We start from the raw sequence: 26982 nt of genomic DNA, 5'->3' as shown, positions 1-26982 counted from the left end.
TTGTGAGCACTGGGGCTCTCCCAGGCTGCAGAGGCCCCCAGCGCCTGCAGCAGCCAGACCTTCAGAGAGGCCCCTGTCCTCCTGCGGCCACACAAGGTTCTCCATCTGGCCTGGAGGGTGAGTGGGCGAAGGACATTTTGCTTTTTGAGGAGAGCGGCAGGCCCCCTCTATCACGACTATACACACGCACAGCTCACTGGGCCTGGGCTAGGACAAAGAACATGGTTGCCCCCTCCCCAGCATCCACGTCCGCCTGCTCTCACCCGACACCGGTCCAAGGAAGCTGCTCCCCTGCTCCAAGTCCACTCGCTGGGAGCACAGCTTTATTCCCACCCTCCCCCCAAAAAATAACAGGGCCCAGCAGGTCTACATTGGTCTCCTTGTTCTGGGTCCTGACTCCCCTGAGGTTTGAGACTGGTACCCAAACCATACAAGCTTCCTGGTGGCAGGGCCTCTGATTAAATAAGACACAGTTCTCTAGGGACCAAGTCAGGAGGTCCTGAGGGGAAGGGACAGCCTGGGAAAGTGTCCCAACTTCTCCGCTGAGTTTGGCAGCCTTCCTGGTTGTCCAGTACTGTGGCCTCGGGGACAGGAACTGCACCTTTGGGGCAGAAGCATAATCCCCAAGGCCTGGGGAGGAATGAGTCCCTGGGGAAAGGGCCCATGGGGTCTGGGACCCTTTTTAGCTTCTCGTTGAGTTGATCCCACAATGGTCAATGTCTCGGGACTTCCCTGGTGGTCCAGTGGTTAAGACTTCGTGCTTCCTCTGCAGGGGGACAGGGGTTCGATCCCTGCTTGGGAAATGAGATCTCGAATGCAGTGTCTTGACAGCACAAAGACATCCTCCAGGGAACAAACACAGACCACCTTTCTTGCCCGGGCTTCTGTGGGGAGGCTCAGAGGCTTGTCTGCCCTTGGAGCAAGGGACACACATTGGCCATGAAGGCACTCACTAAGAGGTGGGGGCGTCTTCAGAACAGGGCGCCCCCTGAGTTGGCGTGCCAGCAGCCCATCCAGGGCAGCTCTGTGGCCCAGCGGCCCGAGGTGGTTGTCTGGAGTTTGGCCTGGTCGAGGCTCCAGTAGCGGTCGTCCCTGAAGAAGATGATGGAGCCGTCCGGCCTGGGCAGGGCGCCGCTGACCTCCTCCGGGATACCGCCCCAGTCCTGCAGGCCTCGGGGATAGTAGGGCTCCACCTGCAGCCCCCCTCGGGCCAGCACGTAGTAGCGAGTGCCTTTGAAGAGGACAAGGCGGCGCAGAGGAGGGAAGAAGAAGGCAGCATCGGGGTGACGGGGCAGGCCCCCGGCCCGGCACAGCTGTGGGGAGCCCCACACTGGCTTGGGGCCCCGGAACCTCCAGCATCGACTCCCTGTGGGATGTCGGAAGGGCCAGGGTGAGTTGGCAGCTCTCACCCTCTGGCTCTGTACCCCACCCCTGTCCCCCCACACCCCTACTCCGCATCGAGTTGGAGCCCAAGGTGGTTAGTATTCACGATAACCAAAATGGACCAGTGATAAATCGCAGAGGAGGAACTGCTGTGGCCTCAACTTCCAGCAAGTGTCAGCAGAGGGCGGGAAGCGCTGAAGGACCCGCCCCCCGCCCCGCCACACACACACCCCTGGCAGGAAGCACGCCCCCTCCCGGGTGAGGAATGGACTTCCCTCAAGGCCAAGGGCTTTCTCCAAGGTCATTACTACCAACAGTTCTGTGGGGGTGGGGATTTTTGTTTCGATCACTACAGTATCTCAACACCTCCAACCCAGTGTGCAGAAGGCACTCAGGATTGGTCGAATCAATGAATAAACAGTATTTTCTCATGTCATATACTGCACATTCCTCAGATTAATCCTCCTTAATTCCTCACATTAATCCTCCTTTCCCAACAAGGCTGAGGGATTCTCTTCCCCATTCAACAAATTCAAGCTCCAAAAGCGGTGCTGGAGAAGACTCTTGAGAGTCCCTTGGACTGCAAGGAGATCCATCCAGTCCATCCTAAAGGAAATCAGTCCGGAATATTCATTGGAAGGACTGATGCTGCAAATGAAGCTCCAATACTTTGACCACCTGATTCGAGGAGCTGACTCATCAGGAAAGACCCTGATGCTGGGAAATATTGAGGGCAGGAGAAGGGAGTGACAGAGGAGGAGATGGTTGGATGGCATCACTGACTCAAGGGACATGAGTTTGAGCAAACTCTAGGAGATAGTGAAGGACAGGGAAGCCTGGCGGGCTGCAGTCCATGGGGTCACAAACAGTTGGACATGACTTAGCGACTGAACAACAACGAGTTAAATGACAGGCCCAGCCTCACACAGCTAGGCTTCTAAAGAAGCTTCATTCTTCTGCTGTATTGCAGAGCTCAGAGCTGTCCTCTGCCTCCCTCGTCTCTGAAGTGCTTCCACCCTCTCTCCTGGGACAACCTTGGCACCTGTGTCCCCCAATCCATCACTAAAGGAAGCTCCTGGGAGAGTTCCTGGGGCCACAGGTTCAGATTGCAATCGAGACTCCTCCCCTCTTTTGACCTTGGGTAGATTCCTCCCCTGCTAGGACTCAATTTTCTCATCTGCCCCGGGGCTGGTACCTTTGAAGAAGTAGAAGTCTCCATCCTCCAATGACACGGCGGCTGCCTCGATGTGGGGCGGCAGCCCCGCCCACCTTTCCCGCAGTGGGCGGGGCTCTGAGACGTTGCCGTCAGCTGTCACCTCCCAGAACTGGTTCCCTTGAAAAACGTACAGGCGCTGTTGTCCGTCTGCCCGGAGCCAAGAGAGAGTTGAGGAGTGACCGTCAGCCTCCTGCCTGCCTTCCATGGGAGGTGCTTCCCTAGGGCCCAGCTTCCCAAACTGATGAGAGGACCCAGCAGAGAGGATGCTGTGTGCACAGCTGGGACAGAAGCGAAAGTGCAGGAGGGAGCAGGGTTTTGCTTGGCGTGGGCTTGCTACCCTGAGAGTGCTTGTGACTTGGGATTTCTGGATTTTATAATTGCCACCCTCCCAACCTTGTACTTCAATTCCGGAGACCCTTGGAGATGCTGGGGGGAGGAAAGAAGAAAGCGAGGCGCCGGTGGGACCATCTTACCTACAGTGATGGCATCGAAGGAAGAATGGCAATATTTTGGACCTCGGGTTTCCGGGCGCCTTCCCTGGAGTCTGAGGGGGTCCCAGGCCTCAAAGTCAGTGAACAGCTTTCCCGGCAGCTGGATGGCCACTGAGCCCCCCTGGGGCTTCCCTTGGTGGGGGGAGGAGGAGGAGGAGGAGGAGGGAAGCAGGAAAGAACACACACTGGTTGTGGGGTGGGGTGTTGAGAGCTCAAGACCTCCCCCTTGGTTCATTTCATTATCTGACAGGTGCAGGGAAGGACAGCAGGGGTGGGTGGTGGGGGTTAAACGTTATCCTTGGTTGCTGGTGTTAACTGTAGCACCAAACTCAGAAGTCCTCTTTCCTATCCCACAGTCTGTGAATGGGTAAAACTGGAGTGGGGAAACAAACAAGGGTTTGGAACTAGGATGGGCAGAGGGTCCTCTTTCCTGAGTCCTGGACAATGCAGAGAGTAGGAGCGCAGAGTTCAGGGGCCCAGGCTGTGATGATGACCGCAGTGATAATTACATCACTGCACTTCACTTCTGAGAATGAGGCAGAGTCCAACAAGCTTAGAATGTGGCCTTAGTTCCTGAATCCTGGCCTGCACCTTCCTAGCTGTGTGACCTTGGACAAGTTATCTAACCTTTCTGAGCCCCATTCTCTTCATTTGCGGATAAAAAGATACTTCTTGGGTGTGTTAAGTGCCTGGCCCAAGGTAGACACTCAAGAAATATCAGCTGCTATTATTATGTTTATGTAGATTTCTTGGGCTACAAAGCATGTTCATAGGCACTAGAACAACAGCCCTGTGGGGGTAAGCAGGACCTAAATTATCCCCCCTCTCTTTTTTTTTTTTAAAGGTAAAATGGAGGATTCTTTTTTTTTTTTAGTTGGAGGCTAATTACTTCACAAAAATGGAGGATTCTAACCGAGGAAATGCTTTGCCCATGAGCAACTGCTAGTCTGATATGAAATGGAGACTTGATCCCAGGGATCCTGGCCCTGTCCACTGCCCCTACGTACTCAGGGACGCAGCTCCCCAGGCCGAGGCGAGCCTTGGGTTCAGATAAGTCTCCGGGCAGCAGCACGGGTCAGTTCACTCTGGGGAAGACCTTGTCTAAGTCCACCGCCAGGCAGAGACCCAGGCTCGGGGGCGAGGGGCAGGGGGTTGGGTGGGAAGAGTTGGCATCAACGTCACGGAGGCTAAAGTTTGGGAGAGAGCCACTGGAGCTGGGAGCAGGAATGATGGGGGGGGGGGGGGGGGTTGGTGGAGGCGTATGGGAGGAACTGCGCAGCCGGGGGTTGGGCAGGAACAGACAATTGGAACGCAGAGGAGAGCTGTGCCCAGGGGGTCGGGATGCTGGAAATAGGCGTAGGGAAGCAGCAGAGCGGGAGATGAGGTTTTTCAGATCTAAGGGGAGCCTGAAGCTACAGATCGGAAAGGACCAGTGATGGGCAAGCCAGTTTCCTGCGCTTAGGATGGGGGATCCTCTTTGAAGAGCCGGCGTCCGAGCCCTGGGGGTCCCGGGTTGGGGGTGGGGGGCGCAGGGGGCGGGTAAGGGCGCAGGGGCGTGCGCGCCGGAGGCTCTCACCATACAGGTTCTGCACGGCCAGCACGTCGTCCCAGCTGAGCAGCGCGTCGCGGCCCAGCCTCTTGTAGTACGGCGCCATGAGCGCGCGCGGCGCGGCCGAGTGGGTCAGGCCCAGCGTGTGGCCGATCTCGTGCGCCAGCACCACGAACAGGTTGCGGCCGCGCCGACGGCTCAGGGACCAGCGCTCGTCTCTGTCGAAGTGCGCTTCCCCGCGGCGGGGCAGGAAGGCGTGCGCCAGGGCGCCCCCTGCAGGCGGCGCGGCGGGTCAGGGGCAGCCGGCGCCTCCGACCCCCACCCCCCACCCCCAACCGCCCCGCACAAACGCCGTTGGCTTGGGTGTGGGTGCTTTTCTGATGGGTGATTTCCCTCCTAATTGAGTCTGGCAGAGGCGGAAGTGTGGAGCAACGAACAGATGACTAGGCTGTGGGTCTGGACGCCTCGGAGGCAGCGTGGTGTGCAAAGAGCATGGGGCCAAACTGCCTGGCTTGCAATCCTGGTTTTAACCATTTATCCTAGCTGCTGTGACCTGGGCAGATAGCTCAAGGCCTCTGTGTCTTAGCTTTTAGATCCGAGAAATGAGAATGTTGACTAAGAGAGTCGATCCTTGCAGGGCTGTTCTGAAGATTAAAAAGGGATGTGTGCACAGCCCACAGGGCTTCCCAGGTGGTGCTAGTGGTAAAGTACCTGCCTGCCAATGCGGGAGACATAAAAGACATGGGTTCGATTCCTGGGTGGGGAAGATCACCTGGAGGAGGGCATAGCAGCCCACTCCAGTATTCTTGCCTGGAGAATCCCCATGGACAGAGGAGCCTGGAGGACTACAGTCCATGGGGTCGCAAAGAGTCGGACACGTCTGAGCACACCACACAGTATATGTGTATGTCACGTGTAATACTTAGAGCCTACTGTGGGTAATAACTACTACTTATTTTCGAAGAGATCTAGGATTAGGGATCAGTGGTTACCCCAAAAGGGGGCATAATGAGACTTCTGGGGGTGTTGGTAATGTTGTTTCTTCATCTAGGTGCTGAGTGTGTTTATGGGGAGGTATAGGCTTCCTTTTTAAGAAGTATATATAGGGGAATCCCCTGGCAGTCCAGTGGTTAGGATTTGACTCCTATCAGAGATCTAAGGTAACTAAGAGCCTGCATGCCTCTGAGTGCAGCCAAGAAATAACAGAAAAGAAAGAAAGAAAGAAAAAAACTTGCATTCATTTGTTCTTGCCTTCCCTCTGCCAGGGCCCTCTGTGGGTCTCTGCTTCCCTGCTTGTAATAGGCATGAGCAGAGGGAGATGGGCTGGATCAGTCATTGTCAAGCTTATAGCCGGGCCCAGATGCAGTTTTGTAGTTTCTAGAGCCCTAACCCCTCAGAATTCACTTTCCCCAAGGGTCAGAAAACAGCACTGCAATGATGCTGGCTTAGAAGCCCATTGAAAGTCCTTCTGATATGGCCTTCTTGGAACCCAGGCCAGCAGGGACTGACAAAAGTTGGGGGGTTACCATTAGAGGGAGCCTCCTGGGGCATGGAGAGCCGGCCTGAGGAGGAATGTGTGTGTGTGTGTGTGTGTGTGTGTGTGTGTGTGTGTGTGTGTGCACGTGCTAAGTCATGTCTGATTCCTTGTGACCCTATAGACTGTAGCCCGCCAGGCTCCTATGTCCATGGGATTCTCCACGCAAGAACACTGGAGTGGGTTGCCATGCCCTCCTCCAGGGAATCTTCCTGGCCAGGGATCAAACCCACGTCTCTTATGTCTCCCGGATTGGCAGGTGGGTTCTTTACCTCTAGTGCCAACTGGGAAGTCAGTGTAGGAGGAGTATTTGCTTCTAATTTTGAACATGCCTCAAGTTGTTTTGACCCATGTAAGCCCTTACTATGTAATTCTCACCATGATCCTGGAAGACAGATGGGCAGGTTTCAAAGGGAGAAGACATAAACGCAAATGAACACCAGTTTCAAATCAGAGAGCTGACTCCCAGTCCAGCGCTGTCTTAGCAACCAGACTATCAGTGTCTCATGGCGATATTGTGGGTGAAGGGAGTTACATGCAAGCACATGTGAGTGGTACATGTGGATTCTTGTAAAGCCTGGATTTCTCCCAGTCCTACCCTGGGTCCCAGGAGCAGGGCTTGGAAGTGGGTTTTGCTCTGAGTGGGCTTGATGGAAAGTAGGAGGGTGCAGGGGAGGTGGGGGCCCAAGTTCCCAGGCCACACAAGGGCTTAAGTCCTGAAGGGGTCTAATGAGGTCTCCTTGCCTCCCTAGCGGAGAGGAGATACACAGATAACCTGTATTCAGGTCATGAAGGCCAGTGCTGGGCAGACTGGGATGAGGGCAGTTTACATGATAACTAAAGGGCAGTAAGCCTTTAGTTTTGGGACCAAACAGAAGAGTCTGGGCTGTGAGTGTGTGAAGCAGTTGGCATGGAGGGGATAGAATGTCCCTTGCCCTGCATCCGTGACTGTGCTGTGGGTGGTGGCCTCCAGGTGTTTTTAGAGCCTTGGTCTGAGGGAACATCCACTCCTGGAGAACGAGAGGCACCAGCCTGACAAGAGGCAGGGTATGGAGGAAAGGACCCCAGGAGGTTCTCCCAGTAGAGATAATACTCCTTAGAGTTTGCAAGACACTTTCCATGCAGAACCTCATGTGACCAACCCTTCAGCCATGCGGCACCTAAGAGAGCAGGGACCACTGTTCCCATTCTACAGGTGGGAAGACAGGGTTCTCTGGAGCGGGCTGCAGCCTGGCCAAGCCTACAGGAGGAGCGAACCCTCCACTGCCTTCTCTCCAGACTGCCTTTCCTAGTTGGGGTTCCCTCCTGCCCTGTAGGAGAGAGGCTCGGCGTCAGCACCTGGGCCATCGAAGGCGTTGCTCAGCCCGTCGTTGTGGTCCCCTTGGAAGAAGGCGAGGCGGATGTCAGCGGGGCCCGTGGCCGGGGCCTCCCAGAACTCCAGCGCCGAGACGTTGCTCCACAGCTGGAAGGCGGCACGCACGGCCCCCCGGACTGCGGGCTCGGGCAGGTGTTGGGGCCAGTTCACCAGGCGGTAGGAGAGATGCCGTTTGTACCACTTGTTGCCTGCCACCCAGAGAGGCTGCGTCAGTCACAGCTGCTGCGGAGCCTGGGGCTGGCCCCGTGGACCCTTTTGATGGGGAGATTGGCCCTCCCCCGGGAAGTCCATGAACTGGTGAAGGAGACACAGCCTTGGCCCCGGGAAGCCCCCCATCGGTGGAGGCACTGATCTCAGACTGACAAAGCAACCCTTGTCTTGCACAGCCCCTGGTCCAGTGGCTTGGCCCGCGGAGGCCCCCGTGTGATGGGGGCTGTGGAGCCTCGACTCAGGAAGGACCCCCAACCCCGAGGACTCTTGGGTCTGGGGTCACCTTCCCCACTGTCTGGACCAAGCTTGAACATTGAGCCGCGCCTCTTGCTGGTAGCGGATCCCAGCCACTGCCTACCGTGTGGGGGCAGAGGAAGGGGGGCCATGGGGGCCGCACCTGCGACTCCCCTCTCCCCGATCCTCTTCCCCACCCCTCTCACTCTTCTGCTGTCTCCCCTTCCCCGTGCCCCCGGGCCTGCTGCTGACAAGAGACCACAAGGCGCATTTATTTGAGATCCTTCTCTGCCCCCCGGCCCTCCCCCCTCACTTCCTCAGGGACTCTGCAGAGCTCTGAGGTGAAAACAAATAAGAACAAAGGGTGTGTTTTGTCACTGACCAAGAGAAATTTTTCCATTTCCACTCAGTGAAGAGTTCCTTTGCCCCCAACTGCAGTTCCTCCCAGAGGCTGGAGACTCTGGCCTCTTGCCCGAGTCCCCACTCAACCAAGTCCCTCTGCAGCTCATCGGTCACCCAGGACCAGGGTGCTCAGAAGATCCAGCTCTCAGACTTTTTAATGGGCTATTTCTGAGCTCTGCAGGCTCAGGGACTGAGACTGTGACCCCCCAAGTGGAAGACTCGAAACTCAGAGGCAGGACTCCTGGGAGTGCACGAGAATCACATTGTCTTAATCACATTGTCTTTTGGGTCTCAGTGTCCTGAGCTATGGTAAAGAACCCACCTGCCAATGCAGGAGACATAAGAGATGCGGATTCGATCCCTGGGTCAGAAAGATCCCCTGGAGGAGGGCATGGCAACCCACTCCAATACTCTTGCCTGGAGAATCCCATGGACAGAGGAGCCTGGTGGGCTCCAGTCCATGGGGTCGCAAAGAGCTGGACACAACTGAAGCGACTTAGCATTCACACATGTCCCACATGGACCAGACTTCCTGCAGCATGGGTGATGAGTGGGCAGGGCGGGCCTGCCTGTGTTGGAGGACAGCCCCCTCTCTCCTCGGAGGGGGGACCAGGTAAAGGTTCAGACCTCCTGCCCTTTTGTCCTGGGGCTGTCCTTGCCTGAACCAGGCAGAAGGCGTGAAGTCATGGGTGTTCGGCCGTCTCCTTATCCATCTCTCTGCTCTGTTTTGCAGAGACTGAGACCAGGAGGAAGGGACTCAGAATGAGTGAGTCCGGACTTCCCTGGTCATCCAGGAGTCAAGACTCTGCCCTCCCCACACAGAGGCATGGTTTCGATCCCCGGTTGGGGAACTAAGATCCTGAACTTGGCACGGCATGGCCAAAAAAACAACAAACAAAAACAGAAAAAATAAAGATAAAATCTCTGAAGAAAAAAAAAAAAGAATGAGTGAGTAGTGGAGCTTGGCCCTGAGCCCAGGCCCGACACTGATAAGCAGGCACATTGGCTAAGACTCAAGGCATAAATTTGCCTAAACATCGCTTCTTTGTGTCACAGCAGGGGCCCTGCAAGAGCTGAAATTCTCCTGAATTCTCTGGAGAGCAGAAGAGCTGAGTGCCCTTTCCCTCCTCTCCACCCCTCCACGCCCCATGGCAGGCGGGGAGGGACTGTCCCTTCTCCTACCCCCATGCCAAGCTCCAGGCAAGGCAAGGCTGCCTCCTGGGACTGTAGGGCCTGGCAGCCACCCAACCTCTCCCAGCCAGTGAGCAACCCTCAGGGAGGGAACAGGGAAGGATCTAAGGATGGGAGGGGGCCCAGGAGGCCAGAGGAAGGCCTGGAGTCCAGAGGCGCCGCCTGAGGCTTCACTCTATGCCAGGAAGCTTCTCTTTGACAAGTCTTCACTGGGCTGGGCTCCTCCCCACCCTGCTATGGGTAAGCCACTCTCAGACTCTCTCCCCTCCACCTTCAAGCTTCTAGAAAAGTATGAAGCAGCTCCTTCTGCCTTTTTGCAGCGAGGGGAGCCCCTCACTCCGTGGGCAAGAAGTGGGGAGGCCAGGGAGGACAAACACAAATGGGAATTGAGAGAAAATGACTAATTGTCCTTAGGAGCGGAGCTGGGTGAGGGGCAGGGGAGCAAGGAACCACCGGACCAGCAGCCTGAGCCTTTACCCCCTGTCTTCTTCTAGGTGTGTGTTCTCGGAGCAGACCGGCCACTTTGGGCCCCCATCCCAAACTCCTGGCCAGGCAGGGCTGGTTTCCATGGTGACTCTCAGGCCACAGTAGCACCTGGCATCACACCCCCTACACCTTTGCTCCAAAATCCAAAAGGGAGGAGGGAGGGAAAAAGAGACGGGGAAGGGCAGAGAGCTAGATTCCTTGCTTGGGAAGACCTTGAAGTCCTGATTCCCAACAGGGAACTGATGTTATGGAGAGAACATGAGTTAACATCCCAGTGCCTCTGCTTACAACCTCGAATATCAAATTATTTGAATCTTTCCAAGCCTAAGTTTCCTTACTTGCAAAGTGGGGTTGGTAAGACCCACCTCCTGGTAAAAGTGAAATAGCAAGTGGAAAAGCAACACAAAGCTGCCTGGCATGTGGTGGGTGCTCAGTCAATATGCCGGCTCCTTCCTTTTATATCCCAGATACATCCCCCAGGGCCGTCACCTGCATCAGCTCTGGGAGGTTTCGGGAGCATTGAAAATCAGCCCTGTAAGCACGGTTGCCGGATTCAGCAAAATGAAAATATGGAACATCTAGTTCCATGTGAACTTTGGATAAACAGCAAATACCTTTTTTTTTTTAGTATAAGTATGTGAAAACAAAATACTTACTTGTTGTTCATCTGAACTTCAAATTTAAATGGGCATCCTGTGTTTTATCTGGCAACCCTAGAGCCCAGCTTCATCAGTACAGCATTCATCCACATCATGGAAAGCCACTGGCCTAAAAACCCACATCATTTTTCATGCACCTACCCATGTTCTGGGGTTTTTCACATCTGGTGATCACTTAATCCTCCCAATGACAAGAAGGCTTGGCTACTGTGTGGCCCTGGGAGAGTTGCCCAAGCTCTTGATCCCTCATTTTTCCCATCTGTAAACTGAGGGTGATAAGGGGACCCATCTCATACGGTTGTTATTGAATAAAATGAGTTAATCCATGTAGAACCATGCTTGGTACATCATCAAGGCTCAGCAGCCCACCAGGCTCCTCTCTCCATGGAATTCTCCAGGCAAGAATACTGGAGTGGGTTGCCATCTCTTTCTCCAGGGTAACTTCCCAACCCAGGGATCTGATCCAGGTCTCTTGTATTACAGGCAGATTCTCTACCATCTGAGCCACCAGGGAAACCCATTAATGATTACAGTCTCTTTCCTGAGGCATAGGAAGCACTCAGTGCCTGCCACACCCACAGCTCCATTCTAGGGGACGTCCTCCCACCCAGGAGGAAATCTAAGTCAAGCTGCTGTGGTGCATGTTGTGAACCAGAGGGAAATTCTCTGTCTAGTCTGGCCACTGCTGTCTGGACAGAGGGGGACAGTGTCATGCAATGAGATGGAGAAGGAGGTACCTTAGCATGGATTGATGTTCAAAAGGAATGCTCCAGGGCTTTTTACAATAGCCAAGACATGGAAGCAACCTAAATGTCCATCAACAGATGAGGGGATAAAGAAGAGGTACATATATATAATGGAATATTATTCAGCCATTAATAAAAATGAAATAATGTCATTTGCAGCCATGTGGATGGAGCTAGAGATTATCATACTGAGTGAAGTGTCAGAGAAGGAGGACGATCATATGGCATTCCTTGTATGTAGAATCTAAAAAGAAATGATATAAATGAACTTACAAAACAGACAGAGACAGCAAACTTATGGTTGCTGGGGAGAAAGATGGGGGGATTGAGACAGTTAGGGAGTCTGGGATGGACATGGACACCCTGGGGCTTCCCTGCTGGCTCAGCTGGTAAAGAATCCGCCGGCAATGTGGGAGGCCTGGGTTCGATCCCTGGGTTGGGAAGATGCCCTGGAGAAGGGAAAGGCTACCCACAAGGTAGCCAACAAGGATGCACCGTATAGCAAAGGCAACTCTGCTCAGCATTACGTGGCAGCCTGGGTGGGAGAGGAGTTTGGGGGAGAGTGGATACATGTACATGTGTGGCTGAGTCCCTTCCCCTTCGCTGAAACTATCACAACATTGTTTATCGGCTATACTCCAATACAAAATAAAAAGTTAAAAAAAAAAAAGAATGCTTCAAATTGGATGTCGTACATGGACTCCACCAGTTCCTCCCTTGGGGCTTGCCTGGAGGCTGCATCCCTGTGCTCAGGTCACGCCCTGAGCGCCCAGGAGACATCCCTTCAATTCTCTGGGACACGGGCTCTAGCCTGGACGTGTTGCTATTGAGACTGTCTGGGGCCCCATTTTCCACTGTATTCTCACGACAAGTCCCTTCCCCTTGGTAATCAGGGCCTCTCCTTTACAGATATTTCAGATACAGCCCAGGTCACACAACTAAACGCAGAGCCCCAGATCCATCCAGGGATGTTGCTCCAGCTTACACTGCTCCTCCATTCTGCCTCACCCTTCCCCTCCGCTGTCCAGAAGCATGGGGGGCTGCAGAATATGCTGACTCCAAGCACATCTTGACCGCAGAGTCCAGACCCCCATGGCTCCTCTCTGTTCTACCAGGAATGCATTTGGGCAGTACCGGGCACCCGGAGGGGCCGCACATGTGGACACAGTGGAGCCGGATTGGCAAACACCTGGAAACACCCGTCCTCCGACAGCTAAGGGGAACGGCCCACAGTTTCCTTACAAATCAGCTAAGAAATAAAAAAAACAGCATGCCTTCTGTTCTGTTCCTAATGGGTATTGTCAGCCAAAGTCGTTCATGCAAATTAAAAGAAGCAATGGCCCTAAGTGCCCATAGTAAAATTAATAATAGATGAGAACCTGACTGAGCAAACTCGTCTTGTTAGAAATCTTGAAAACTGGAAAAAACTGATCAGAAAAAATTAGACTTAGTACAGACAAGACGTTAAAATTACACAGTCAAACTTGTTATTGACAAAGCATTGACAAGAACCGAATCTTCTTTATAAATCTTAGTTCTGTAACATCTGATCCTGGAAGATTGGATTTGGACAAACAAGGAGAAAGTTGAGGAGGAGAAAGAAGGGAAGAAAAACCCCAAAACTACACAGGGAGACATACAACGGCAAAAACTGTAACGTGAAAATGTGTAAAATAGACAAATTCAAATAGTTGGGAAGGAGGTTGACCACTGTTGCCAACGGCTGGCAGGCAGAATGGGACAGACTGTTTCCTTGTTGGGATGGGGTTTCTTTTTGAGGTGATGGAAATGTTCTGAAATGAGATTGTGATGATGGTTGCACAATGCTGTGAATATACTAAAAATCACCGAATTGTTCACTTTAAGTGGGTAAATTGTATGGTAAGTGAATTGTATTTCCATAACACTGTAAAAAAAAAAAATGTGCCATGGCCAAAATAAAACTGATCGATGACTCATATCTTTGTTAAATAATTCTTATGAAAAAAGAATCGATTCAGATGAAAATGACTTCAGTCAAATATAAAAGAAAACGGTGATGGTTTAACTGCCATACATAGCAAATTGATCAAGGAATTAAGTGGGCTTGATGTGGTTTGCTCTGGAAAATACCTGCACAATGAAAGTTCATCAATGTAGGCATCATTCTGGTTTAAATGTCTGTGCTCACAAACATGAGCTTTGGGTTAAGAGGTCCCAGTTGCCCTCCCTAAGGAAGAGAGGTTATTGACAGAGCCTGGTCCGAGGCCGAGAAGTATTTTTCTGGCTACTGGGGAATTCCAGCCCACCTAGATTTTAACAGTACTCACCTTGCCTTGCAAAGCGTTTCTTACGCCTCATTTTGGCCCGGTGTCCCGAAAAGAGGGCGCTGACTCTCTCGGCCCAAGGCATCTGGCTGTCAGTATCTGCCACCCCGCAACGGGGCTGAGTCATCTGACGCAGGGTGGCGGGGTCCAGCACCCCACTGATGGGCAGCTGGGAAACCCACTGGAACTCCCTGTTAGGAGGAATTGAGATAAAGGACCACAGCGGGAGGCTGGCTGGTGCAGGGGAAGGCAGGGAGCTTCTCTGGAGATAGCAGGTGGTGGGGGGCAGGGGAGGGAGCCATGAGCGTGACCTGCTGCACACAGTTGGGAGACCAGCCTTTCAGCAGGAAAGCAGAGGTGACCCGAGCTTTTGCACGCCAGCATCACCAAGTCTTCCACATCCCTCTGCCTTACCTGATGGCATTACTGAATCGCGTGGAGGAAGGACTACTGGGGACCTGGTCACTGAGATATCCATACTTCTCCAGGAATGCCTGGGGGAGAGATGAACATCAGCTTTCCTCACAATGTAGCATCCTTTCCCCTTCCTGAGTCTCCCAGGGTCCATGGCACAGACTTCACGTCCAGGCTTATCCTCATTCCCAGCTGGGTCTATGAGCTATAGCAGAGAGAATCCTGGCATCAGAGTCAGAACCTGGACTCAGTTCCTGGCCACCACTGATGAGCTGGATATAGTTCTTTTTTTAAATTAATTTATTAAAACAATTTATTGTTTATTTACTTGGCTGCACTGGGTCTTAGTTGTAACACGCAGGATCTTTAGTTGCCGCATAGGAACTCTTAGTTTCAGCACGTGGGATCTAGTTCCCTGACCAGGGATCAAACCCAGGCCCCCTCCACTGGAGCACAGAGTCTTACCCACTGGACCACCACGGACGTCCGTGGATGTAGTTCTTGGAGGCCAGTGGAGAGAAGTGTGGGACTCACTGCGCATACCTATCACCAGTCCAGTCCCTCAGGTGAATGTAGGCACTGGGCTCCCTGTTTGCCCTTCTCGTGGATAAAGTCCCATCAATGGATTAAAAAAAAATGCCACCTCAGCTCCTGAATTCTTATATAGACACATTGACTCTTCATTTTACCCCTCTTTGCTATGTTACCTATCCAGAAACAATTTTCTGTCTTTCTTGTTCTCTTTGCTGTATTTCTTAACTCAGATTAACTCCAATCATAGCCGTTGCTTCAAGGAAAAGGTACAAGTTGGGAACAAAACCTCACTAAGTAAGCAGCCCCTAAACCTTTGCAGGTATCCCGCCTCCTTTTTGTGGATTTCATTACCTCGATCTCCAGCAACCTGTACATCCTCTTCTCAACACAGCCCTGTTCCATAAGGAACCCTCGTTCTAGACAAACTCTTTCCAAGTCCATTTGATTGTTCTTCTGTGCTAATTTATTGGTATTTCAGCACGATTGTTTCCCTCTTTCTCTTTGCATGTTGTTGGTGGTTTAGTCGCTAATTCGTGTCCGAGTGACCCCATGGACCGTAGCCTACCAGGCTCCTCTGTCCTTGGAATTTCCCAGGCAAGAATACCGGAGTGGGTTGCCGTTCCCTTCTGCAGTCTGTTTGCATAGGTACACTGTTTGGGGTTGCACCTTGGATTAAAGGAGTTCTAGGGGTTTAATCTGGAAGACTATGGCTCAAACTAGTGTGGCATTATAGAGTAAACTCTGGGCTTGGAATCAAGAATCTGTTCCTCACCATGACTCTACTGGGTGGCCAGGGACCTCTCTGAGCTTCCATTTCTTCACCCACAGTGTGAGAACAGAAATAACCCCACCGGATTCTCAGAAGGATTAAATACAGCAGTGTCCATCTAGCATAGTTGTCTGGTATATAGAGAACACGCAATGCACAGTTGATCTGGCTGATCGACCTTAATGGGGAAATCAGCAAGAGACTTTGGGAAGGCAACCCCTCTACGAGACAGGAAGTGCTTTGAACAAGGCGGTTGTGCCTCTGTTAATCAGGCCCTCTATCTCAGACTTGCCTCATGCCAGCCAGGTGCCTGGTTCCCGTCCGTGCCTCTTCCCTCTCCCCTGGGGAGGGTGGACAGAGTGGCTTTCTACAGGAAGCCAGGGAGGAATTAATGTTTCCCTAGAAGTGGTTTTGCTGAGTGAGTGACCTGGGAGAGACTGAGTCACAGGCTAACAGGGTGGCACTCCCTGTGTCCCTCCCCCCAAACCCACCCAGCCCTTATCAGGGAGTTGGCTCTGGTTCTGGAACTACGAAGCCTTGGACAGAGCGGGAGGGGAAAGGGGAAGTGGGCTAGCGGCGTCTCCTGTTTCCTGGCTGGGCTGCCAGCGCCTGGTACTTCTGGCAGGCAAGGTGGGTGGGGGGCAGGATGGGGCTGGAGGCTTTTGCAGGGGTCTATCAGAGGGGAAGTCCTGGGCTGCCTGGTCTCTGGGAATCTGTGGGTTGCAAGGCAGAGCTGAATTTCCAGCAGGCAGAGCGCGCAAGTATCCAGGACACCAGCCAAGAGACACCGAAAGAATGAGTAAAAGAAATGTTAAGAATCTGACACTTTCTACTTCCATAAAAGCACAGAAATGTTATAATGGGGATTATCAGGATTTCAGAACTCCCTTATAGTTATTCTATGTTTAGTATGCATGCCTGCTTGGTCGCTTCAGTCATGTCCCACTCTTTGCAACCCCATGGATGGTAGCCCGCCAGGCTCCTCTGTCTGTGGGATTCTCCAGGCAAGATTACTGGAGTGGGTTGCCATTTCCTCCCCCAGGGGTGTTTAATATGCACATATTTTAAAATATTTTAGTTACAGGCAGGGGCCCCTTAATACTGAGTGTCCTCAAGTTCTGTCGAGTGGAGGGAGGCCCACATCTCAGGGTGAGGAGGAGGCACGGCTGAGATGCCCTCTGCTCCTGAAGGCTTCCCTCACCCCCTTCTGTGTGCCCCTTTGCCCTGCCTCAGTTTTCCTCCTGCAAAGCTGAGAGAAACTCCCCTCTCTGCCTGGGAGAAAGAGTAGGGGTGCAGGGCTGGAGGGGCTTCCCAGGTGGCGCTGAAGAACCCACCTGCCAATGCAGGAGACAAGAGATGCAGGTTCCATCCCTGGCTTAGAAAGATCCCCTGCAGGAGGGCATGGCAACCCACTCCAGTATTCTTGCCTGGAGAACCCATGGACAGAGGAGCCTGGCGGGCTGCAATCCTTGGGGTCACAAAGAGTCAGACACGACTGAAGCGACTTAGCATGTACACACGCAGGTGGCAGCGTGGCCGAGAGACCCCAGGAGAAAACGCAGGCCTGGGGGGCTGTGCTGTGCGCTCTCAGGGGCTCCTGAGCTGCACCTGGGGTCACCTCTGTCCCCCTTCACAGAGCCCACGCCCAGGTGCTCCTCCCTGCCTCGCAGTTCAAGCACCAGGTTTTCTCTCTGCCCTGTCCTCACCCCGTCATGTCCCCCACGGAGCCCAGGGCTGCAGCTGCAGGAAGAGGAAGCTGGAGGGCTGTGTGCCTCCATGATTCACCCTCTCAGGTCTCAAAGTGTGTGCCAACCTGCCTCACCCACTCACTCAGGACGGGGGCCGCTTCCCTGGGGAGTCGCCTCCGTAAAGCCCTGGGAGCGGCTGTGGTGTCTGAGAAAAAGGAAAATGGTTCTCCCCGGACCCAGAAAGCTGAGAGGGATCAGAATTCCAGGGGTTCGAGTCCTTCATCTGTCCTGACTTGTCCTGGGAGGGTGTGTAGAGCCCAGCCCACCCAGTGCCTGAAGGAAGGGGAAGTCCTGGCCATTTCTGAGCAGGGCAAGACTAGCAGTGAGGTGCAGCAAATGAATCCCAGAGCTCTGAGTCATGAGCCGGGCAGGGCAGGAGCCCAAGACTGAGCACTTGAACTTTATTCTTGGTGCTGCGGAGAACTGTGTATCCTTAAGCAAGTCCTGTGCCTCTCTGATCTCAGTTGCCTCTTCTATAAAATGAGGGCGTTGCAAGACCTCCCTGGTGGTCCAGTGGCTAAGACTCCATGCTCCCAAAGCAGGGCGCCTGGGTTGGATCCCTGGTCAGGAAACTAGATCCCACATGATGCAACAACGAAGACCCAGTGCAGCCAAATAAATAAATATTAAAAGAAATAAAGTGAGGGGATTGGATTAGCGCTAAGATCTACTCCAGTTCCTTCTATTATTGGAGTCTTGCTTCTGCAACTGATTAGCTATGTGAACTATCCGACAGAGTTACTTACCCTCTCTGTGCCCCCAAATATAAAATGGGGTTAGGAATACTGCCTTATGCTTTTCACAGGAGCATTGTAAAAATCCAGTAAGAGGAAGCTTTGGGAAGGTTTTATGATAGTTGCTTCATTAAAAATGTTATTCTCCCCTTTACAGACACAGAACTTTATTGCTGGAAGGGACCTTTGGTAAATGAGTTGAGGAGGGACCAGCTCCCAGTCTCCTGTCCACAGAGTGGCTGGGACATCCTCCAAATAAAAAATTGCAAGGACTTCTTTGGTGGCCCACTGGTTAAGAATCTGGCTGACAATGCAGGGGACACCGGTTTGATCCCTGGTCAGGGAACTAAGATCCCACAAGCCACGGAGGAACTAAGCCCGTGAGCCACAACTAGAGAAAAGTCTGTGCACTGCGACGAACGACCCTGCATGCTGCAATGAAGATCCCACGTGTGGCAACTAAGACCTGATACAGCCAAAGAAAGAAATAATTTTAAAAAGAACTGCAGCAGCAAATATGAAGCAAAGAACTTGGAAAATTGCAAAATGGCAAGCTCATGAAGAAACCGCATTGCTTTACCTATGATCTTTTCCTTCTTATATTATGTTCCCACTTGATTTTAATCTTTCTATAGTGACTCTGTGATTGTGCTTATCATCCATTATATCTGTAGCCCTATTAGCTAAGTCAAGATGCAGGGGGTGATAGCTGAGGTTCTGTCTTGGCCTGAGTGCTGCGGTGCTTCAGTTGTGTCTGAATCTTTGTGACCTTACAGACTATAGACTGCCAGGCTCCTCTGTCCATGGGATTCTCCAGGCAAGGATACTGGAGTGGGTCGCCATGCCCTCCTCCAGCGGATCTTCCCAACCCAAGGATCAAACCTGTGTCTCTCATGTCTCCTGCACCGGCAGGCGGGTTCTTTCCCACTAGAGCCATCTGGAAGCCCAAGCCCTCTCTTGGCATGTCCCATGAATAAATATATTTTCTGGTCATCAGGACCACAGTGAGCTCCTGCCTATTGCAAAGTTTTCAGGACATCTCACTTTCCTTGAGCATCACAATTACCTTGAAAGAACATAGGCAGGACAGTGTTACTCCCATTCTAAAAATGCGAAAAGTAAGTCTCAAGGGAGTACAGCGTCTCATATGCTGTGCTGTGCCTAGTCACTCAGTCGTGTCTGACTCTTTGAAACCCCACGGACTATAGCCTTCCAGGCCCCTCTGTCCACGGGGATTCTCCAGGCAAAAATACTGGAGTGGGTTGCCATGCCCTCCTCCAGGGGATATTCCCAACCCAGGGACTGAACCCAGGTCTCCCGCATAGCAGGTGGATTCTTTACCAGCTGAGCCACAAGGGAAGCCCACAGAGTCTCATTCTTGAATCCAAATTCTCAAAAACCTATCCAAGGAAGTCTTGTTACACATTTAAACAAGTGACTCAGATGCTTTAAAACCGAAGGATCAGGGTCCAGCCTGCTCTGGTCCCTGGGAGACGGTCCTCAGATTAAAAAAGGTAAAACTGGGGGCGTTTCTAGCTAGATTCCTTCTGTCTCCTCTGCAAGCAGGAGCAGAGGGAAGAGGCTGCTTAGCCAGGGAACTCCGGCTTTCAAGAAAGAGGCTGGGATCACATCTCCCATGACATCCAAAGGGGCGATCTGACAAGCCACAGGTATTCGACAGCACTCAAGTATGTTCTTCACAAAGACAAACATCTGCTTCCAGAATTCATTGCTTTTGCTCTGACTTCTGGAACCTACTGAAGGCTTCAGGGCAGTGGGACCAGCTTGGCCCCTTTCCTTTATTTTGGGTGAAGACCTCCCCTTCTCTTCTGACTCCCTTCCTCTAAGCCTCCTTTCCCTTGTCCCTGGTTCAATATTCACAGAGTTCTGTCTGGGTATAACCTAGATACCTCTTACCGTAATCCCCATGCTTTCTTTCACTTTCCATCCTTAAGGAAGTTGGAAAACATTAGCTGCCCACTCTCCAGCCAGATCCCATCTTGTATTTTTTTCTCATGTCAAATAACCAGACTGTATGGAGCCATGGTCCTCACTGGATGTGGGGTTAAGTTTAAGGCATAAAATAATGTCCCAACTTGGGGACTTCCCCGGTGTCCAGTGGCTAAGACTCCACACTCCCAGTGCAGAGGGCCTGGGTTTGATCCCTGGACAAGGAATTAAGATCCTGAATGCTGCAACTAAGACCTGGCACAGCCAAATAAATGTAAAAATATTAAAACAAAGAATGCACTAACAAAGGTTGTGTTTAGGGAGAGTTGTCCAATAGTCTCTCTCTTCTGTGTCCCTGCGTCCACCATCCAGCTTTCACTAGATGTCTTGTTTTTTTCAGACTGGCTTGACAACTGCTTTTCCATCAACTCTTGGTCCTCTGAGACCCTGCAGAGCCTCTTGTGCACCCTGTGAGTCACAGAGAGGAGCTCTTGGGAACGATTTCCACACCCGGGCTTCTGGGTTTCTGACTCACATGAAGTCAGGCGAATGGCTCTGGGGTATGAGAAACAGACACTGCATCTGGGGGTGGATATTCCACAGAAGCCCTAAAGTCTCCCTGGAGAGACAAGTTACCCAGCTCCCTGTTGCACCCGCGCACTGGGAGTAGCTACATAGATACGGAAGGCAGGTCCTGGACACACTGCCTGGTTGTTCTAAAGAAAGTCCAAGCAATGCATGGCAGACAGACAGATCCCTTGGGACAGTCTGTGCTGCCCCAGAACAGGACAGGGCCTGGCTGGGAATGGGAGGGGGAGCCGGGGTGGTGATGTCATTCATTAAGTCTCCGTCTGGCAACTCAGCAATGGAGGCGCTTCCTACTCACTCACGCTGTGAGCGGCCCTGGTTTTCCTAAGTGGGCAACAATGACCTCGTTCACAATGCAGCTTTGTAAGCAGTCAGACCCCTCCCAGGCAAAGCCCACTCCGGAAAACCCTTGATTTCATTTCTTTGTGTGCACACGGGGACACACGGAGCCACTCTTGCAGGGCACAAGGATATACACAGAAAAAAAAAAAAAAGAATATACACAGGACTGTCCTGGTGGTCCAGTGGCTAAGAACCCGCCTGCCAGTGCAGCGGACACGGGTTCCATCGCTGGCCCAGGATGAACCCACATGCTGCGGGGCAACTAAGACTGTGCCCACAAATACTGAAGCCTGGATGCCCTAGAGCCGGTGTTCTGGAACAAGAGAAGCCACTACAATGAGAGGCTCTCGCACTGCAAATAGAGAGCAGCCCCCAGTCACTGAAACTAGAGAACGCCCACATGCAGCAAGGAAGACCTGGTGCAGCCAAAAATTTTAAATTAAAAAAAAAAACTGCACACAGAGACATCCAAATGGATAGACACGGACATAGGAAGATGAAACGTACACACACATACACGCAGAGGCACGGGCATACAAACATACCAAAGTTAAAGAAGGTTAGTGCTGGAGAGACTCTTAAAAGTCACTTAAGAAATGTAACTCCTTCGTTTTACAGAAAAGGAATCTGCAGAGTGGAGAAGGGAAGTGACAAGCTTAAGATCCCATGGCTTGTTTCCGCTGTGCCTCTCCTGCCATCTCCAGAACTCTGACCTTTGCCTATGAGCTCAGCAGGACTGCTGGGCTTTGTTTGGGATCTGGCTCCCTGCACTGTGGTCAGGGAACTGAACTGGAGCAGAGAGCTGGGGTGATCAGGAGGCTCACTTTGTGCTGGTTCCTGTCTGTGGATGGTTGTATTTCCCTAAATGATCACAATACCTCCCATTCCTGTGCTCTCCTTACGATGTGACTGCAACACCCCTCCCGCCAATTGTGGGATTTCAGTTCCCTCCCCTCCACCTGGGGCTTGGGGCGCCAGTCAGTGGAGTAGAGCAGAAATGATGCTATGGGAACGTCCCTGGTGGTCCAGTGGATAAGACTGCGTGCTCCCAACGCAGGGGGCCCGGGGTTCAGTCCCCAGTTGGAGAACTAAGATCCCACACACAAAGCCCATGTGCCACAACTTCTGAGCCTTCTGAGCCTCGTGCACCACAACTAGAGAAGCCTACACACCGCAACACAGAGCTCGCACACTGTGAGGAAGACCCAGCTCAGCCAAAATAAAAAAGTCTTTTAAAAAAAAGAAGTGATGCCATGCAACTTCTTAGTCTAGGTCACAAAGACATGACACCTTCTGCTTCTCTTACTCTTCTCTCTCTCTCAACACTCAGCCTGGAGACCTAGCTACCATGTTTAGAGATAGCCCAAACTAGCCCACCAGCAGAGACCACCACGTGGAGAGGAACTGAGGCTCACAGCTGACAGCAAGCAGCAGCTGCCAGACAGGTGAGTGAGCAGCCTTCAGATGGTTCCATCTCCAGACACTGCAGAGACAGACAAGCTGCCCTCATGAGCCTTGTTTGAAATTCTAACCCACAGTAGCTACGAACACAATAAATGGTTCTTTTACTTCACTGAATTTTGAAGTAATCTATAACATAGCCATAGTATCTGCAATACCATCTCTTAGGAATTATAGCCTTGTTGTCAAATGCTGAAAACAGTTGCCTTACATATTTTGTCCTGTGTTACTGCTCTAGGGGACTAGTCACCATGCCGGGACTTTAATGTGAAGCTCTGTTTCCCTGGTGGCTCAGATGGTAAATAATCTGCCTGCAATGCTGGAGACCTGGGTTTGATCCCTGGGTCAGGAATATCCCCTGGTGAAGGGAGTGGCAACCCACTCCAGTATTCTTGCCTGGATAGAGGAGCCTAGCATAAAGAAGCCTGGCAGGCTACAGTCCAGGGGGTCACAACTTTCTAAGATAACACCAAGAAGAACAACATTGAGAGCAATTTTCTTTGATAGACTGTTTTCTACATACTAGGCACTGTGCTGAGCCTAGAATGCATTTCACATACATTATCTCATGAAACCACACCAAAATCTTGTGGAATAGGCATTACTAACCCATATTACAGAAAAGAAAACTGAGGCTTATAGAGTTTAAATAATTTACCTGTGGTTTTTTGTACACAGGTCTGTCTGACACTGAAGTCCATGCAATTGATCATATACAGAAACACATACATACATTCCAACATGACACAATGTGCATATATATTTATGCATATAGGGACCACACCTATTGCACATTTCATGAGTTCTTCATGCTTTTAAAAATATCTCTTGTTCTCAGAGGTAACAAAAAAATCTCCTTCCTTCAATTATGTTAAATAGATGGAAAGAGACTCAGTCTGCTAGATATTATGTTTCCCAAGCACACCCGAAGATGAAATTCTCTCCATCTGGGGCCACCACAAGCATGGGCGGCAGAGATACGGTCTCTATTCTTCTGCCAAGGATTGTCTGGGACCTGGACTTGGGAGGAGGTGGGGTGGACTCTTAACAAGACTTGGCTTGGTCCACAGAAGCCTTCTCCTGGGGCCAGAAGGACTCTGCACTTGATGTTGTAAGACACTAAAGTCAGAGAAAGAAAGTGAGTCTCGAACGTGCAAAAGTAGAGAGCACAGACCAAGAGACCAGAGCTTGGAAGGGGAGGGAGAGAAGGCGTTGGGGAGAGGACCCTCATGGAAGCAGGGCCATCTCCAAATATTTCAGAGCAGTGATGGGAGCCGGCTGTGGAAGGCAGAGTGGTGCAGAGGTGGCCCTCTTCATTCTGCAGGGTTCTTACATTTGGAGATTCTCCCTCTTCTGGGGGAGGGGAGTGGGGATACTGAGAAGCTTGCATCTGGCAGTTTCAGGGCAGGAATGATGCTATTAAAGGAGTAAGAGTCTCAGGGCAGAGTGCTGGACTCAGTCATTTAAAACTAACTTGGATCCCTACTCCTTAAAATAGCAGAGACTTCAGTTCTAATCCAGAGAAGAGATAAAAAACACGGAGATGCTTCTATGGGGAAGAAAGAAATGAAACTGGTATATATTATTACAATCACCTTTATAGAGACGATAGATGCCCCCAATTCATCTCTACTTCCACTTCACAAAAAGTTCCCCTTGTGCAACCTACACCAAGCAGTTGAGTCCAAGGGAGGAAAATGAGATGGGAAATCTTTAAGGGTCACTTCCACCTCCCCACCCACCTTTCTAGGGTTCAGTCCTGAAACATTGTTTAAAGCTCCTTAGAAACAACTCAAAGAGTATGCTACTCTTGGGGCTTCCCTGGTGGCTCAGGGAATCTGAGGAATCTGCCTGCCAAGGCAGGAGAAATGGTTTCCATCACTGATCCAGGAAGATCCCTCATGCATGGGAGCAACTAAAGCCCCTAGTTCACAACTACTGAGCCTGAGCTCTAGAGCCTGGGAACCGGCAGCTACTGAAGCCCTCCGCACCCCTCCGCTCTCTAGATCCTGTACTCAGCAACAGGAGAAGCCAAGGCAATGAGGAGAAGCCGGCACACGACAACTAGAGCGCAGCCCCGCTCCCCAAAACTAGAGAAAAGCCCGGCTCAGCAAGGAAAACCCAGGGAAAGAAGACCCAGCCAAAAGCAAATAAATAAAAATTATTATTATTATTTTTAAAAAGAATATGCTACTTTGGGGGATTCCGCCACGGTCCAGTGGTTAGGACTGCATGCTTTCACTGTCAAGGGCCGAGGTTCAGCCCTTAGTTGAGGAACTTAGAACCCACATGCCAGGCAAAAAAAAAAAGAAAAAAAAAGAGTGTGCTACTTTTACCCATTTTACAGGTGGGAAACTAGTTCTGAGCTTGGGCGCCCACTTGTCTCAGCTGGTCAGCGGCAGCACCAGCCCAGGGAGGCAGAGCTCTTCCCCGTGCTGGCCCCGTCGGGGCCAGCCAGCGGTACCCTCTCCCCACCGGTCTGGGAGTCTCAGGAGCGTCTGATCCGGGAGGGCTCTGGGCGTCCGAGGAATGAACTGCTAAGTCTCCCCAGCCTAGGCAGTGAGGGACAGTGGCTGCGCTCCAAACTAGGGTGTGGGAGGCCCCTCCCCCTCAGTTCTTGCCTGTCTATCCCATTTTAGCGCCGACCCCTTCCCCGTGTCCTGGGAACCCGGTGCGGATCCGCGTGTGGTTCCAGCCCTGGCTTGGGGGCTGGGGATGGGGTGGGAAGGAAGAGAAGGCTGCCCCCGGCTCTTCGCGTGCAGGTGTGAAGGGTTCGGAGGACAAGGGAGGGTCACGCCGACGGTCAGCGCGGATGGACGGTTGGGTGGCCTGACTGCAAAGTTCGGGCCGGTCCCCAGCGCGCGGACCCTCTCCGGCCGGCTCTCACCGCGTACCTCCGCCTCCCGGCGCAGCTCCCGGCCTACGCGCTGGGCGTCCAGGCCGCCCCACAGCAGCAGCGGCAGGACACGGAGCAGCAGGCCGACCCGCGCGGCCATGTAGCCGCAGCCCCTGCGCGGGGCACCGGGCACCGGGCGCGGGGCAGCCGGCCGTCGGTCCGCCGCGCCCCGGCACCGGCGGACGCTCCAGCGCTGCGCCGGCCCAGTGCCGAGGGGAAAGTCGCAGGGCCTCGCCTGTTTCCCGGCTCCGAGCGCCAGGCGGTTCCTCCCAGCGCTTCGTCGCGAGCCGGCTTCGAGGTAGTCCAGCCCTGCAGTGCCTGCCCACGGATCCAAGCGAGGGCTCCGGACCTGGAGGCGACGGAGTGGGGAAGACGGGGCGGGTCCCGGGCACTCCGGCCCCACCCACCCGGCTCGCCTCCTGGAACGCGCCGTTGTGTTAACAAGCGCTTCTTCCGCAGGCGGCGTGGCCTCGCCCCGCGCGGATCCGGATCTCTCTGCGGAGGACAGGGGAGGAAACGTCTTCTCCTGGCGCTTGTGGCTACCTAAGACTGCGAGGAAGAGGGATTCTGGCCTACTCGAGGGTCATCGATTGTTTCAGCCGGGCCGACGGGGACGGAGGCCCTGGGGTGTGAGAGAAGGAGCCCTGGACTGGGGTCCGTTCAGTTCAGTCGCTCAGTCGTGTCCGACTCTTTGTGACCCCAGCACGCCAGGCCTCCCTGTCCATCACCAACTCCCGGAGTTTAAGACTTGAATTTGAGCTCCAGATGGGAATCCTGCCTCAACCACCGCCAGCTCGCTGTGTGGTCTTGGGCAAGTCACACACCCTCTCTGAACCTACTTTTTTCTCAGCAGTAAATGAAGATAATAAGTATAGCGATGTCATGTGATAATAGGGAGCATTTAATGAGAGAACAATGACCGTAGATAACGGAGCAGCGTACCTGGCGCCATGAAGTCCACGTTTTATAAATGGTAGGCTGCAGCTTATGACTTTATGACTGCAGAGGTCCATTTTGTCCTTAATAAGATGAGCGTGAATGATATTTAGTTTGCAAAGTCGCCTGAAGATCGAGAAAATGTGTAAAATGCCTAGCTGAATATATCCCACACAATTGCAGTAAGGGTTGAGAGATGATTTACGTGAAAAGGTTAGTCAAACTCGTAGTAAGCCAAAGTAAACTCTTTTTATTATTTGCCTTAGTGACTGCGGACAGGTTACTGTCTCTCTTCCAGGCTCAGTTTGCTAACCTGTAAAAAAAAAAAAAAATGTCTAGTCAAAGTTGTGGTTTTTCCAGTAGTCATGTATGGATGTGAGAGTTGGACCGTAAAGAAGGCTGAGCGCGGAAGAATTAATACGTTTGAACTGTCAGTTCAGTCAGTTCAGTCGCTCAGTCGTGTCCAACTCTTTGCGACCCCATGAATCACAGCACGCCAGGCCTCCCTGTCCATCACCAACTCCCGGAGTCTACCCAAACCCATGAACTGTGGTGTTGGAGAAAACTCTTGGGAGTCCCTTGGACTGCAAGGAAATCCAAGCAGTCCATGCTAAAGGTAATCAGTCCTGAATATTCATTGGAAGGACTGAAGCTCCAATACTTTGGCCACCTGATGCGAAGAACTGACTCACTGGAAAAGACCCTGATGCTGGGAAAGATTGAAGGCAGGAGGAGACGACAGAGGACGAGATGGTTGGCTGGCATAACCGACTCGATGGACATGAGTTTGAGCAAGCTCCGGGAGTTAGTGAAGGACAGGGAATCCTG

General features: G+C 52.4%; 1 protein-coding gene across 1 annotated transcript; it reads right to left on the bottom strand.

Annotated features, from left to right (window-relative positions):
- Positions 1-295: 295 nt before the first annotated feature.
- Positions 296-25326, bottom strand: MMP28 (matrix metallopeptidase 28). The gene is made up of 8 exons (XM_061142768.1): positions 25217-25326; positions 14197-14276; positions 13786-13973; positions 7512-7736; positions 4667-4912; positions 3073-3222; positions 2579-2746; positions 296-1366 (listed from the first exon to the last, which is right to left on the bottom strand). The coding sequence occupies exons 1-8, from the start codon at positions 25316-25318 to the stop codon at positions 972-974; spliced, it is 1554 nt and encodes a 517-aa protein (XP_060998751.1). The 5' UTR covers positions 25319-25326; the 3' UTR covers positions 296-971.
- Between the last annotated feature and the right edge of the window lie 1656 nt (positions 25327-26982).

The sequence above is a fragment of the Dama dama genome, chromosome 5 (assembly GCF_033118175.1).
Source record: "Dama dama isolate Ldn47 chromosome 5, ASM3311817v1, whole genome shotgun sequence".
NCBI lineage: Eukaryota > Metazoa > Chordata > Mammalia > Artiodactyla > Cervidae > Dama > Dama dama.
This window is presented reverse-complemented; position numbering and strand designations above follow the sequence as displayed.